At 45.1% G+C, this 16778-nt stretch overlaps 1 protein-coding gene across 1 annotated transcript in view; it reads right to left on the reverse strand.

The window, feature by feature from the left end:
- LOC131415480 (cytochrome b5) overlaps nt 1-15522 on the reverse strand; it is a 33237-nt gene extending 17715 nt beyond the window's left edge. Inside the window, exon 1 of the mRNA XM_058557304.1 lies at nt 15303-15522. Coding sequence (XP_058413287.1) covers nt 15303-15431 — 129 coding nt within the window. The 5' untranslated portion in view covers nt 15432-15522. The remainder of the gene's footprint in view (nt 1-15302) is intronic.
- Nucleotides 15523-16778: the final 1256 nt, after the last annotated feature.

Below are 16778 nucleotides of genomic sequence, written 5' to 3' on the forward strand. Positions count from 1 at the left end.
CTGAGGAAGATTAGTCCTGAGCTAACATCTGTGCCAATCTTCCTTATTTTGTATGTAGTTCACCCCCATAGCATAACTGATGAGTGATGGTGTAGGTCCACACCCAGGAATCGAACCTGGGCCACTGAAGTGGAGCACACCAAACTTAACCACTATGCCACAGGGCCGGGCCCCCTCACTCATTCTTATCCACCTTATATGTCACTGCTTAGAATATTCATTCTCAAATATCATTTTGACCATTTCATGTACCCTACTCAAAAATCTACAGTGGTGAATTTCTGCATGCAAATCAATGCCTCCTGAATTTCTCAACAACGAGCTTCAACATCTACACAGCACGGGACATGTCCTCAGCTGAACAACCAAATCATCTGGGGCGAAGACGGCTCATTAGCCCAGTGTGTATTTCTTCCTTCCCCCCAACACTTAAACTTTTGGCTGGAAAATAGTTAGAGATTTTCCCAGCCTCCCTTGCAGCTGGGTATGCCATGTGATTAAATTCTGGCTAATAGAATGTAAGCAGAAGTGTCAGGAGAACCTTCCAGAAGTCTTCCCTTTAGAGTGGTGCACCCTCTTTGCTCTTTCTCTTCATCTCTTCCTTCACCCTGCTGTCTGGAATGGGAATGCTGCCTTGGAACATGAAGGTGGGGGCCAGACCTCAGGGATGGCTGAGAAGTGAGCTAGAAGCAAAGCCCCTGAGGGCTTGATGGAACACAGCTGGCACACCAGCCCTGGACTGCCAAGCTCATTTCTTTATGACAGATGAATAAACTTCTACCTTGTTTAAGCACAGTTATTTGGGGTTCTTCTGAGCTTAATTCTAATTACTACATCAATCATTTTGTCAAGAAGTACCATGTGCCAGGTATTACACTAAAGTCCCAAAGCACATAAAACACATGAACAAACATAGTTCCGAGAGTCAAGAAACTTAAAATCAAATTAGGACAACAGTCTTCACATACATTAAACAATTAGAGAAATACTAAGGGACCATCTTAATTGTTGACTGAATAAAGTAGAAGTCTAGAAAGGTAGGAGGGAGCCTTTAAAAAATAATCTAGGCTCCTTTAGGAGAGTCAGAATTTGGATAAACAGAGTAGACGTTTAGGCTTACTGGCTGAAATGTGCGTGGCATGCTTGGGGTCAGTGAAGAGATAAGTTTCAATAAAGGATAACATGTAAGGCTGCATGATGACCCATTTTATGTGTCAACTTGACTGCACCCAGGGATGCCTAGATTAAATATTATTTCTGGATGCATCTGTGAGGGTGTTTCCAGATGAGATGAGCACTGGAATCAGTGGACTCAGTAAAGGAGATTGCCTTCCCTAATGTGGGTGGGTGTCATCCAATCCATCGAGGGCTTGAATAGAACAAAAGGCAGAGGAAGGAAGAATTTGCCCTTTTTCCTCCCTCACTGATTGGGCTGGGACATCTCATCTTCTCCCGCCCTCAGACTGCGATTTACACCCTTGGCTCCTCTGGTTCTGAGGCCTGCAGACTTGGACTGAATTTCACCACCAGCTTTCCTGGGTCTCCAACTTGCAAATAACAGATCTTGGGACTTCTTGGCTTTCCTCATGATAAATCTCTTCCCATGTATCTATCGTGTGTGTGTGTGCGTGCGCGCGCGTGCGTGTGTGCATCTCCTACTGGTTCTTTCTCTGGAGAACTCAGACTAGTACAGGCTGGATGCTTAGAATGGATCAAATTACCTCAGGCCTTGCGAGCCAGCGTGAAGCAGAACATACTAAGGAGCACTGTGAGTTCTTGACGAGTAGAGTGACAGGATGAAACGCTGGGCCCCTCCAGCCCCTCCCTTCCCCTCTACCCATCACAAGCTCCAGCCTTAATCATAAACCACTCTCGGCTCCTGCAAGTCCTGCAGGCCTCCTCATCTGTGAGCCGGGCATCAAAAGCACAAAACTGAAATGGAAATCTTGACTCAAAAGGGTAGGCTGAAGGTTAAAATCCCAGAAGTTCAGAGTTTAAAAGAACCTTCAGAGCCCCAAGTCCTTAAACTCGCAGACAGAGAAACTGGGACACAGAGAAATTAAGCCCAACGGCACACTGACACTTCACGGAAGAGCTGTCTGACTTACAGTCCAACCTCCCCGGTTTTTTTTAACATGTAAATTAAATGACCACTTTTATGTTTCTGAACAAAGTGACTTTAGATAAGATGTCTTAAAAACAAAGTTCATTCGTAAATTTTCCTTTTGGGAATTTGGCAGGAAATCTCTCTCATTTCTAGACTCCAAGAAATTTTGTCATTTGCCCTGCCTTCCTAGGCCTTACCAACTAAGAAAGATGCAGAGGACACACACAGGACAAGGAGGGGCCAAGGAGGGGCCACCAAGAAGGGGAGGCTTGGACTCCGCTGTGAAAGGTTCAGCAGCTGTTCACCAAGCCAGCAAGCGGGGGACATTCTAAGCCAAGGAAACGGACATAACAAAGGCCCAGAGGCAGTAACACAATGGCTCCCTGGAGGAACTACAGGTCTCGTAAATAACCGGATTTCATACATATAAAAATGCATCGCTAGGTAGTTTTTTCACTTGTTTTTGTTATTGGATTGGTGGGAGCAATTAGAAAGCAGAATGAAGCATATATCACCTCCCAACTACTTTATAAATAACCCTCTCCCATATCATTTATCAAAATGTTAAATTAGACCCCTCAGTAGTCACGTATTTGGACCAAGCTCGCTGCAAACCCCTTCACCTTTATGACGCCTCCCTGACCTCTTCAGGGGCTCTAACGTCCACCTCCTTACACTCCTCAGGTTCCCACGTCATGCTCTAGAAGTATTCTAGAAGTTATAATTAGTTCTCCAATTGCAATAGCTTCTATGTCCAGGGAGCACTGTGTTATGGAAAAAGTACAGGTTTGGAGGCAGAGGAACCTCAATTCAAAGTCCAGCTCTGCCACATCTTAGTGGAGTGACCCAGGAAGGTACTGGATCTTTCTGAGCTTCCATGTCCCCATCATTACATACCTCCCCCATCTTGAACTACAGAGAAGAGTAAATGACATAATTAGTGGAACGCCTGGCATGTAATAGGAGTTCAAGCAATATGAACTTAGCTCCCTCTCCTCCCCACCCCCATGTGATATTGCCACAAAGAGCCTTGTACAGACCTGGCACAGTTCCTGGCCCTTTAAATTGTTGACAGCCAAGTCCAGCACCAAACCCCAAGGGATTTCCTTCTTTCTACCTGCCCTTCACCTTCGAGTGATTTCTATGGATTTTACCAACTGGCCTGATTCTACTAAGCCACAGAAAAAAAGACAAGAGTTAACAGAAACAAGATACCGTAAGGACAACAAGTATTTTCTACATGAGATAACTCTCAGAGGTCATTAGGATGAGGACAGCCAGGTAACGCAGCTGTGAGCTGTACTTATCCTGCAGAATGCCCTTATGATTCTCTCTTCTTGAAAAAAGAGAAGCAAAATCCTTCTTGGTTATTTTTAGAGTTAAAATAGTAAACGTTTGCCCTAAAATATACCATGAATCAAAGGTAATTCTGCATTCGATCAGCATGCCCTGACCAATATTTTTAATTCTACCATTCCTAAACTCGTCTCACTAGGAAAATGAAAGCAAGTGAGTTAACTGGAGACACAACTACTCCTCTGATCTCTGAAGGGAACGTAAGCCCTGATTCTGATGTCATGACCCTGGGGTAGAGGGAAGAGGCAGGGTCAGGCCCACTTCTGCGGGACCAGAGCAGGGGACGCTATGGAAGTGAGGCCAGAAGATGCACTGCAACAGCACACCACTTGCCTTGCAACCCAACTCAACCCAATTTCCTCAGAAGAATAAACAAAGCCACCAAAATGGAGGGCCCAGTGGCAAATGTGTTATGATCTAAGAAGAGCTGTACTCTGTCTATCTATGACCCATCCTGAGTCAGAATGGCCAAATAATGAGATGATAGGAACAGCTGCACTGAGACTGTGGTGGGGGGGACTGATGGTGGCACCAGTTCTGTCTTTTCTTTTTTTCCCTTCTCAATATCAAATAGTTAGGCCTATTTTTCCTTTTATGTCTAGTGTTAAGAATAATAAATTCGGTTGAAACATGCAGCTGGGAGCAAGAGAGAAATAAAACAAGCTGTGGAGAAATTATTCAAGCTCGTCCAACAGCCATCCTGTATCAATTTTATAATATCTTACACTAATAAACTTTTAATTATTCAATCAATCAATAGTGAGTCTTCTTCGTGTGCTAGCACTGTTGTAATTGCTGGGATATGTGAATAGGCTTTTATGTGGACAGAGTTTTCATTTCTCCAGGACAAACGCCCAGGAGTGCAACTTGCTGGGTCAGATGGTAAGTGCATGATTAACTTTTTTAAATGAACAGGTTGATTTCCAGAGTGCACCATTTTGCATTCTCACTGGCAATGCATGACAGATTCAATATTTCCACATCCTCGCCAGTGTTTGGTGTTACTAGTATTTTTTTTCATAGCCATTCAAACAAGTGTGTAGTGGTATCTCTTCGTGGTTTTAATTTACATTTCCCTAGTGGCTAATGATGTTGGACATCTCTTCATGTGTTTATTTGCCATCTATGTATCTTTCTGGAAGAAATGTCCATTCAAGTCTTTTGCCCATTTTCCATTTGGCCTGTTTGTTTCCTTATTGTTGAGTTGAGAGAATTCTTTATATATTCTGGATATAAGTCCTTTGTCAGATATGAGATTAGAAAAAATTTCCACTCAGTCAGTGGCTGGACATTTCATTCTCTTAAGAGTCTTTTAAAGAACAAAAGTTTTTAATTTTTATAAAGTCCAATTTATCCATTTTTTCTTATACCCATTATGCTTTCACTGTCATATCTAAGAACTCTTTGCCTAATGTCAAGTCTCCTCAAAATACTTTACATTTTACATTTAGATCTATGATCTGTTTTGGGTTAATTTCTGTATACAGTGTGAGGTTTAGGTCAAGATTTTTTTTTTTGACTATTGATGTCCAATCATTCCAGAACCATTTGTTGAAAAGGCTGTCCTTCCTCCATTAAATTGCTTTTGCATCTTTGTCAAAAACCAATTGGAAGTGTTTGCCTGGGTCTATTGCTGGGTTCTCTACTCTGTTCCACTAATCTATGTATATGTCTCTCTGCCATGACCACACTTTCTTGATTACCACAGCTATATCCGAAGTATTAAAATCAGGTGGTGTATTAGCCATTGAAGGGTTTAAACAGGAAAGTAACATGATCTGACTCAAATTTTAAAATGTCTCTCTACTCTGCTCAGAGTACACTGTCAGGGGCAAGGGATACCAGATGAGAGGTGATGGTACTCAGAGCAGGGAGACAGCAGAGGTGGTGGGAAAAATTAGTCAGATTCTGACTACATTATAAAAGTTGAGCCAACAGAATGTCCTGGTAGATTCAGTGTGGGACATGAGACAAAGAGAAGGGTCAAGTGTGACCCCAGGGTTTTTGACCTGAGCAACTGGATGGATGGAATTGTCATCAACTGAGATGGGAAAGGATGACAATGGAGCAACTTTTGTGAGGGAAGATCAGCTTGGTTTTTAATATGTTAGGTTTGAGAAGGCTCTTAGACATCTAAGTGGAGACGTGAAGTAGACTGTAGACACAAGAATCCGAAGTCTAGGAGATGGGTCTTTTTGACCTGGAGTTAAAAATTCAGGAGTTGTCAGCACATTTAAAGTCATGACACTGGATGTGATGGCCGAGGGAAAGTGGAACACTGGGCCCGAGGGCATGCCAACATCGAGGTCAGAGAGAAAGGGACAGAAGGATGACGGATGAGGTAGGAGAAGAACCAGGAGAGGAAGGCATCCTGGAAACTACTACAAAAAGTATTTCCCAGAGAGGTGATCATCCGTGCGGCGTGGTGCTGATCAATCTGGCAGAGGAGCGTTGAGAACTGGCAAGTGGCATCAATGCAGACCTTACAGAGCAGTTTTGGTAAATCGGTGGGGTTCAAGAGAGGATGGAGAAGACGAACAAGAGATAGCAGGCTCAACACCCTTCCAGAGGGTTTACTCCACAGGGGAGCAGAAAACGAGGAGTATGTGAAGGGGAAGAGGAGTCAAGAGAGGTTGTGTGATAGAGAGAGTGAGAGAGAGTGTGTGTGTGTGTGTGTGTGTGTGTGTGTGTGTGAGAGAGAGAGAGAGAGAGAGAGAAAGAGAGAGTGTGTGTGCGCGCATACCTGCTGTAAGTCAGGAGAAATAACAGCATGCTTGAATACTGATGAGAGTAACCCAGTGGGTGAGAGTGAGGGGCTTGTGGTTGGAGAAGAACCAACAGTGAGTGGCTGAAGAAACGTCTGAGTGAGAACAAGGACACAGGAGCAGGTAAAGCGGAGGCACGGCATTGGGCAGGGCCACACTGGGAAACACAACAAGAGTCCTTCCCTCACCTTGACCCTCCTTTTCTTTCCATTACTTCACAGGAGCCTTGCTCAATGGCTTCTTCGTTCCAGCTCTGAGGCTACGTTATAATCTGAATTGTCATAATAAAATCCCACTAGTTCCTCAGTGTTAAATCCTCTGGGACAGAATCTCAGGCAAATGTCTATGGACCAAGAAGAAATCACATCATAATAATAATAGTATGTGCCATTTGTGTGAAAAAAGGAGAAAATAAATAAGACAGTAACAGAGGATGGGTTTGTGATAGTAACAGAGGGAGGTTTGTGTCCTCCTCCATGGGACTCTCTCCTCTGCCACCCACGTAAGGAATATTTACCGAGCACTGACCATGCGCCAGGGCACGCAGCAGGGAGTATGCCGGACGAGAGCCTCGCTGTCTGGTGGAGGAAGGGGGCAAACAAATGAGAAAAATGGCAGGTATGGACTGAAGAAAGTGCTAGTAGAGAAGGAAAACAGGACGATGTGACAGAAAATTCCCCTTTCTGGGAAAAGACAATGAGCTCTGCCCTGAAGAGGGTGGTGATCAAGGAAATGTACACCAAGCAGAGGGGGAACCAGTACAAAAGTTTTAAGCAGAAACAAGCCAGACTTGTTTGAGAAACAGAGGCCAAGCCGCTGGGCCTGGAGGGCGAGGGAATGTTGTAACTAGCTGCGGTGGGAGAGGAAGGGGCCAGATCACGCAGAGCTCTTTTTAAACCAGGACAGAGATGGGATTTATTCCAAATGCAACAGGAAGCCACTGAAAGAAACTAAGCAGAGAAATGACAATCTGTTTCCACAAGATGAAGTTTTTGTTTTTCTTCTAGAAATTACAATCTTTAATGTAATAATAACATACATTACTCAAACTGAAAATTCATAAAGCAACTACCAATTTGATGGAACCAGTGAAATCCTGAAGACCATGTCAGGACATGTGCTCTGAAGAGAAAGATGGTCTAACAAGTGCAATCACGTGACACACGCAACAAGAAAAGCGAGAAGGACTCTTCCTGAGGGGGCTCCCCAGAAGGGGATGCTAAGTGGAATGGGGGTATTGGCAGACAAGGAAAGACAGGGAGTCCCCTGCACCTACTGCAGCTCAGAGGATGAGGACCTGCAATCAGAGAGGGAGTGGGAAGGGGCAGGAAGGAATTAGCTGAACCCAGAAGGGATTTTATCAGAGTGGCAACCTCATCGGATTTCATTCAGAAAATCCCTCCCAGCGCAGCATTTAAGAGGCCTTTCCAAACAGCATCTAACCTCCTCACACATGCCTAACATGTATGTAAACAATCTCTTTCTTAAACAAATCGACACTGATTCTTAAGATCATCCAGATGCCATCTGTGTTAGGAACAAAATGAGTCCTTGAAGACTCTCCAGGATTCTCTGTACTTAAAAATTCCCCCATGAGAAACTGGAATGGCCATTTCCTTCACTTTCCAGAAGGCAATACGGTAAAATGACAACAGAGGGAAAGAAAGGCACATTTTTGCCCTCTTACCTCCAAGCGGTTTCTTTTGTGACTAGGGCATGCCTAGTCACAGAGTTCACAGAAGAACTTGGGCTGGGAAGTCCTACGTCCTGGATTCAAATCCTAGCTTTGCTTCTCACTGGCTATGTGACTTGAGCAAGTCACTGAACCTCCTAAGCCACATTTTTCTCACATTTAAAAAGAATACCACCACCACTGACCTGAAAGGATTGTTCTGAGGACTAAAAGTACAAATGCAAAGGGGAGTTTTATGCACGAAGAGCATTTAGTGTCCTATCTCGCACACACTGAACATCAGTCAATGTGCAGTAAGTGCCTACTGCTATCACTTTTACTGTTGGCCCACTGGAGATGCCATGCCCACTGGAGATTTCCACGCAGGCAGGGAGCATGAATGACGTTTATTTAACACTTTCTGAAGAAGAGGGAGAGAGGGGAAAGCAGACTGGATATATTTTGTGTCCTGGTCAATCTTTGACACAGCTGTGCAAAGTTCAGTAGGCAGCCTGCCAGTGATAAGCAACAGCAGCACTGAGAGAAACAGGTGGAAACTGACACGCCCAAGGCCTTCACTACAGAAGAGCAACAGGCTGCCAGCCCCAGTGAGCCAGGCACAGAAGACACCAACTGAGCCCAGAGGCAGTTAATGCTGCCCTCGCCCTCCTCCCCACATCCACTCTACTTCCAGGTCCCCCCCAGCATCAGTGCCGGTTCAATGCCATCATTCTGGACATCATGAACCCATGGGCCAGACTAGAGACACAATTCTACGGCTGTAAGAAAGTGACCTCCTGCTGTCATCCACGAGACATTGGCTCTCACTAACCAGAGGTCACCTACCAACAGGCTGCACAGGCCAAGTGCTGCTCACCCAGTGTGAACCGAGTCTCAATCTTCAACTCACTCCCAGGTCCCCACACAGGACTTAGTAAAAGGGACAAGTAGCCAGTTAATAAATACATGTAAGTAGATGTTCCCAAGACAATCAAGTTCAAAGGCAATAAGGAAAAAAGGATATTTATTAAGACGTAGAGAACAGCTTTGAGCCCTGCTATTCAAATCCTCATTTAGTCTGCTGCTACCTCAGGCCATTGTTCTGTGCTTTGAAATGGACTAGTGCCGACTACTAGGGCTAATTTGAGGATAAACAAGGTCTTACTTGCTACAGCTGTAAGAGAATTTACATGCTAAAGGGGCTAAGCAATGTCTCCATACATTTCCCCTTCTGACAAAAATACACACAGATAATTCAGGAGAGGCAGTGGGTCTCTCAGCTACTAAAGAGAACAAGACCTGGGGAAACACTCGCCAGTGTGTGAGAGCCCTTGAGGGGTCACAGCGCGACCACCATGGGCACTTGGGAGTCCTCATCAAAAGGTGAAAAGTGCATACAGCGTTTCATCCAACAATCCCACTTGTAAAGATTTACCTAGGACATAACCACAGGTAGGACATTAAACCACAAAGTGTGCAAGAAGAGAGGAGTGGTTACACATATTATAATACATCTATATAATAAGGAGGCACCCAGGAAAAAAATGATTTACTGAAATAGAATGGCGCCTTCCACATATAAAGGGGGGTGGGGACAGACTGTAAAACGGCCGCTAGAGTATTTTACCGTTTACGTATAACAAATCCATGTATGAGAGGGGATGTGTACAGAGCTGTCTGGAGAACGCTCATCAAAACGTTCACAGCGGTCACCTCCAGGCAGTGGAATTCTGGGCAGCTTTGATCTTCCTCTTTGCACTTTTCCACAATGTCTGATTCCTTACAATAATTGTGTATTCTTTTGCCCCAAAACAGTAAAGCTGTATTTTTAAAAGCTCCAGAAAAGAGATGATATCCCATTATGCATAGCACATATTCCTGAAAAATTATACTTCAAGGGCATATCTGTATTTTGAACCATTTTTGTTCACTGGCTAACATTAAATATTGGACCTACTAAATAAATATTGGACCTACCCAATAACAAAAAATAATTATAATTTACAAGAAAACTTGAACTTAATCAAAATATTGACATACTTTTCCAAGTGTTTTCACACATATTATTCTTCAGGATTGTTCACAAACCTGAAGTAGATACAGGTGACAGAATATTCCCCCTTTACGAATGAAAAAAATGATTTAGAGAATTTACCTGACTTGCCGAGGTCATCTCAACAATAAGTCTAGTTCTAGATCTAGTTTTCCTAATCGCCATCCAATTCTTTCCCACAAATGTCTAATGGGACCAGGGTTGTTCAGATTCCATTACATTAAAAGTATTTATTGGTTATCTTCTGTGGTTTTGGAGGACTTTTAAAACAATAGACGTCTGCATTAAGTAGAAAGGAGGATTATTTATTCCTTGATTCACCCAAGCTGGCTTGCCTAATCTGTTCCCTCTTCCTTCTTTAGAATTTCCATCCACCTTAAAGATAAACAATAAGGAAAAGTTAATCTCGAGTGGTTTCATTTTTTTCTGTTTCAAAACAAAGTAGCCTCAAGCACTCTTGGAACCTCTTCTCAAAACTAGCAAAGGTTACGAAAAAAAAATCTGCAGAAATATATAAAAGAGGTCCTGCCCACGGGCTCACATTTCCCGGGTGGCCTTGTGAGATGTGGCTCTGCCACCTGTTTACCCAAGACGCCTGAGCCACCTTGACCACCACGGATCCCTTTGTATTTTCCTCCAATGGATTTCACATTTTCTAAGTTTTATTTACCAAACTACATATGTTAATAATTAATAATGTTCCCATTTTACATTCCTCAAAGACATATTTGCAACCACAGCTTTTTAGTAGTATGAGATTTGGAATATTATCAAACTTCCTTGAAAAAAGCAAACACATTTAGGATTTTAGCCCTGAATATGGCAGCCCTATCAAGGGTCAAGATACATGGTCCTCTGTGTTTTTCAGAATTAAGACACTGAGTTTCAAGCACCCACACTCTCTTCCCGGATCCCCCGGGCACTGAGGTTCCCCAGGCTTGGAACCACTGGTCTCTACAAAGTAGGCAGTCATGTTCAAGGAAAATAAAAAGTAAGTCCCTACAACAAAACCTGCTATAAAGAACACTGCCTAAGACTCTAAAAGCAAAAGTGAGTCAGGAGCCAATAGCTTGGAGAGGCAGAATGCTGTTAACGAGCATCCAAGACACAGATACAGAGCATCAGGATCCCAGGATCATCAGAAAATGTTCTACAGAAACAAGTTTCCATTCTGATCGTGGAAAGCAGTGGAGCAACTTGACACAAAGGCATCCTGCTTCATAACATTTTTCAGGAAGATTATCTATTTCATGAGTTAAACATCCACTGACTCTGAAAGCAAGTTATATGATTGTCATCAATTATGTGATACTTCCTTCTCGCCTTCCACAGCTCTTTTAAAAACTGAATAAATGCTGCCACCCAAATCACAGAAAGGGAAAAGCAAATCACTTTTCTTCCTGGCCCCAAATGTTTACATTTTCATTTCAAATAACTGTACCTCAATGTTCTATAATCAATAACCCTACTAATAATATAATCAGATATGACAAGACTCAACTTCACAAATATAAATTCAAAAACTAGAACTCAGGATTGAAAAGCAAAAAAAAATCGAGTTCAAAATATGTAGGCAACAAGGCTCATAATCCTGTAGGTCAGTATCAGAGTAACTAAACACCTGGTGCTCCTTAGCTTGCCGTTACTAATGAGCCAGCGTTCCCTCTCAGGTGTCAAACTTCCTCTTGAATAACAAAACAGCTTTATAAGGCCATTATTTCAGGACATGGAGCTCATTGCACAACTTACAAACTTCACCTGTGTTGACTGGAGGCTATAATTTTTATAATACTCTCTTGTTTCAATATCATCTGTCAAATTTACACCTCTACCTAAAATCTCATATTAGCACTCAGCTACATACGATGCTATAGAAAGAAAGCCACCACCCCACCTGGCCCCGTACTAGTGTAGGAGTTTGCATTTACTGTGCATGGACCCTATGGCTGCCATCATGTTATGTGTTTAACCAGCATTATTTGGTTTATTATAATAACCCCGTGAAGTAGGCACTATTAACCTCCTCCCATTTTACCTTAAATAAGGCATCTGAGGCGTAAAGTGTCAGTGGCAGACCAGGACCCTCTTCCACCCATCACAGTATATATTTTCTCAACATGAATGCAGACATGCATATAAATCTCTGATATACTGAAAGAAGCCATGAAAAATCGTGTTGTCCATATGGATGAGTGAATTCCTGGTATAATGAGATCTAGCCCAGAATAACTGAAGGTTCTTTTGAGAGGTAAGAAGACCAAAAAAAGTTCATACTCAGGTAAATTAGGGAAAGTAGACCATTGTTCAGTTAACATGCAATTTAACTAATTTCCGGAGCTTTGGCAAGGGAGGAAGAGAGACCTTCTGGGCTCCTTTGTGTTTCAAAAGTAGGGATGAGACAAACAGCACCAGCCTAACACAGTAATGGGAACAGGAGGGATCTAGGACAGAGTAAAACCTCTGACACAGCATCCTGCAGAAGCTCTCTGAATGAGAAGGTTTGTGTTTGTTTAAGATGCAGGAAGTCGCCTGTAGGGAATCCTGGGATGGCCCTGCTGGGGGAGGGAAACCCAAGACCAGGACACTCCGTTAGCAGAGATGGTCGCAGAAAGTAAAAACGGCTAATGGAAAACATGTCCCAAAAGAGTGGAATCAGGATGTTCTGAGAAGGCTGACCAGCTAGAACAACCGGTTGGCAAGCCTGCTCCTCACTGCATGCTGTCAGCCTTCTAGTGGGTCAGTTCAAAGTTGCAGCCACCCTCCTCTTCTACCTTAATCCCCGCCCCACTCTGCAAGCAAAGCAGGTCCCATCCTTTCCACTCCTGCCATCGCTGACTTCAGGCTCTATTTACCGGAGTCCACGCCTGACGCCTCACACTGCCCTCTGGTCCACTACTGACTGCTGAACTAGACTCCACTCAGACTCACAGCTTCCTGTGTCATCCTTCCTGCCCACAGCATAGCTTTCTGTCTTATTCCTGCTTCCTCTAACGGAAGCTTCTGCGAATAGAAATGTCTCTTCCTCTCGGGTTCCACAGTCCCCACTACAAGGAGAGCTCAACAGATACTGGATGGACTGATCAAAAGGAAGGGCGTGAATACCAGAGAGCAGGGAGGCCCCACACTCAAGTCACAAGTCGGCTGTTACAGGAGCATTTTACCAAGTACAAACTGAGAAAAGTAAAGCTTACAGGAGCTGCTGTAAACTTTTTATTTCTCACTATAAATAGTAGTTTTTAGTTATCTCGCTATAAGTATTAGTTATCAAATATTAATGAGGAACTCATTTCATCTCATTTTACGTGAGAGGAGTTCTCCCCATGCTATTTTCAAAGAGAAAGTATTTAAAACTGAGAAAGACTGAGGGAAACTGTCGTTAGCTAACTTACCCACTGCACAGATTGTTTCCCATCTCTTCCAGCTTTACTTAGAAAACTGTGTAATTCCCCTTTTCCTGCTTCTTAAGAAAGAAACGTAAAAGTACATGGTTTATAGTAAAGTTTAACAATCTTCTCTTCCTTATTATCTCTTTGGGAAAAATTTACCCTTAAAAGTTATGCAGAATACATTTTAGGACAGTGATTCTCAACTAGGAGTGATTTTTGTCCCCCAGGGGACATTTGCAATATCTGAAGACCTTTTTGGTTGTCACAACTGGGGGGCCAGTGCTACTGACATCTGGTGGGGGGAAGCCAGGGAGGCCTCCTGTACAACAAAATGCATAGGACCCACAAAAAAACGAAAAAAGGAAATATGCTTTATAATATAAAATGTCCTATTATTCTTTTATAAATACTGTTTTTTGTTAAAGACGCCAATAAAGCACACACTGGATCTTAAAATTCCAGAATCACATATACCATAGGGGGAGGGAAGGAAGAGTTACAAGCAGACATTTGGTGTCAATTAGACCTGATGTTATGATGCAGTGTTGTTGGTTCAAAAAACTCTAATGGTAAATAAGTTCAGCAGAAGGGACAGGACAGATCAGATCTGACTTCCTACTACAAACCACTCCTAACTAAATCAGGACACTATTTTATCTTCTGGCGCTCCACCAAATGACAGTTTCATAGTAAAATATCTTACTAATAATACGAACAAGCATCGACTCCAACCTTTTTAAAAAAAAAATTCTCTGCAAAACAAAAGTCCCTTGACATAAATTGTGATCTAGCTAAGACCAGGCCTCTAATTTTCGTTTTCCCCTCAAACTATATAAAGAATTCCCATCACTAAACATGCTCATTTATTGTCTGGAGGATGAAGGAGGGTAAGTGTTGTATTAAGATTTATGATTCAAACTCCCACAGGGATAAAACACATCCAGAGATAGCAAAGAAAAGCCCCTAGAACTTCAAAAGTTATAACCTAACGCAAAGAATCTTATCAAAGGAATGTTTCCCTTTAAGTCAAGCAAAGTTATTTTACAAGTCCCAAAGTTGCTTAAGGATCAAGTCCCACTGGCAGTTTTTACTATTCTATCCCTCTTCCCTCCTACTTCATCAAAGCCTCACTCACATCGCGGGGTTGACTTCTCAATTCCAAGAGTCCAGCACTGACCCTCGCTACGAAGTCCTTCCTGGATGCGGTCAACCACCACCGTGCTCCTTCTAGGTGAACAGAGGAGAGCGCGTGTGGATCACACCCCAACCTCCGAACCCAGAGTCCCCTCTCGTGGGATCCCATAGGAATCCACTCCCGGAATAACAGAAGTAGGACAACCCTTATCCTAGGCGGAGACCTCGTCTATGCAAACTCAAGGATAAAGGAGATCTTTCAAAATCCTTCCATAGCTGAGCCCTCTCCCAGGAAAGCAGCTCCAGACGCGATGTGCTTCCCAGTAAGTGCTAGGCAATGCTGTCCCACACGTCCCTCGCAGGGTCTCTGGAGGCAGCTCCTGCCCTACCGGCACGCCGCGGGCTGCAAAAATGGCTCACCCAGCCGCTATGCTGGCCGGGGCGCTCCCAGGTGTGCATGCACTGGTGTGCGGACTCCGGGGGGGCACGCGCAGGAGCGCAGACGTGGGAGCGCTCTCAGGTGTGCGTACGTACACGTACACACACACACACACCCACGGGTGCGAACTCAGGGGGAGCTCCCAGGTGTGCACGCACAGGTGTGTAGACTCGGGGAGCACACGCAGACACAGGCGTGCAGACGCGGAGATTGCTCCTAGGTGTGCAGACAGGTGCGCACACAGGGGTGTGCAGACGCAGGGAGCGCTCCCAGGTGTGCCGGGCGGGGTGCGCACACAGAGCCGCGCACGTCAGCCCCGCCGCGCTGCGAACGGCAGGTCACAGCAAGGAACCCCCAAACCCCGGCCGGCGTCGCGCCTCACCAACTCACCTCCTCCAAAAACTTGGTCAAATCGTACACCTTGTGATGCAGGATCAGCCAGGTGCTCTTGCTGTGGTTGTGCTTCTGGATCTCTTCCAGGGTGTAGTACTTCACGGCCTTGTCCGACTGCTCGGCCATTTCGGAACGCGGCGAGCTTCAGGCCCTGCAGACACCAGCCGACCCGGACAGAGCACACCGTTGGTCTCCGCGAGCCGGGCCCGGGACATTCCCCGAGTCCCGGGGCAGGGCGGCCGGCGCCGCGGAGGGGGCGGCCGGCGCAGGGCCTCCGATGATTGGCCAGAATTCGTGTCACTCTAGAGGCGCGCCCCTGGCCGACACCATCCGCCAGCCCCAGCGCGCCCCGCCCAGCGCGCGGGTGTTAATTGGCTGCAGAAGATGCCTTTCATAATCCCGGCTGTGGGAGTGCGCGGAGGGCGGGGCGGGGCTTGCGTCTGCGCAGAAAGCGGCGGGGCGCTGGGGCGCCGGGGTTGCCGGGTGTGCGTGAGAAGGGTAGGCGCGGTGAGGGCGCGGTCAAAGGTGAGTCCCCTCAGGCCGGCGCAGAGTCCACCTGGGCGGGGCAGCGACCGTAACATCAAAATCGCGATTGCGCAACAAGGGGGGGTCAGCCAGCCCTGGACGTTAATTTGTAACAAAGTCGTTCCGCTGCGAGTCTCGGGTAAACAGCGTGACACGGGGCCTCAACGAGCCGCGTGGACGCTGCACGCGCAGCGCCGTCCCTTAGCCTCGAGGGTGCCGCCCAGAGCACACTGTCTAGTTCTGCTTGACTACCCCCACCCACCCCGGATGGCCCAGTTCTCACAGAGGACACAAACCCGGGGAAATGATGTGTTCTGTAGAAAGCAAAAACTCGATTCCCGTAACCTGAAGTACTTCTCTGCCGAGGCGAGTCCTTGTATTAGTGTCTTCTCTATCTTTGCTCAACACTGTGTTGTTTAAGGTAAATCCTAAATGACTGACAGCACTTGGAATAGAGTCTGCGAGAGTACCGACCCAACTAGGCACTCATAGGAAGATTTACAAATGTTTGAAGGAAAAAAAAAAACGGGACAATTCCAGCCTATTAAAAAGTCATCCGAGGGCTGGCCTGTGGCTTAGCGGTTAAGTGCGCGTGCTCCACCACTGGCGGCCCAGGTTCGGATCCCGCTGCGCACAAGGCACCGCTTCTGCGGCCATGCTGAGGCCGTGTCCCACATACAGCAACCAGAAGGATGTGCAACTACTCATGCAACTATCTACTGGGGCTTTGGGTGGGGTGGGGGGAAGGAGGAGGATTGGCAATAGATGTTAGCTCAGAGCCAGTCTTCCTCAGCAAAAAGAGGAGGATTAGCATGGATGTTAGCTCAGGGCTGATCTTCCTTACAAAAAAGTAAAAATAAAAAATAAAAATAAAAAGTCATCTGATATTAATTAAGGCCCTTTTCAGCAATGGTAGGTAATTTCAAAAAGGACTACACAGCAGGTTGC

Source organism: Diceros bicornis, chromosome 16 (assembly GCF_020826845.1).
Source record: "Diceros bicornis minor isolate mBicDic1 chromosome 16, mDicBic1.mat.cur, whole genome shotgun sequence".
Taxonomy (NCBI): Eukaryota; Metazoa; Chordata; class Mammalia; order Perissodactyla; family Rhinocerotidae; genus Diceros; species Diceros bicornis.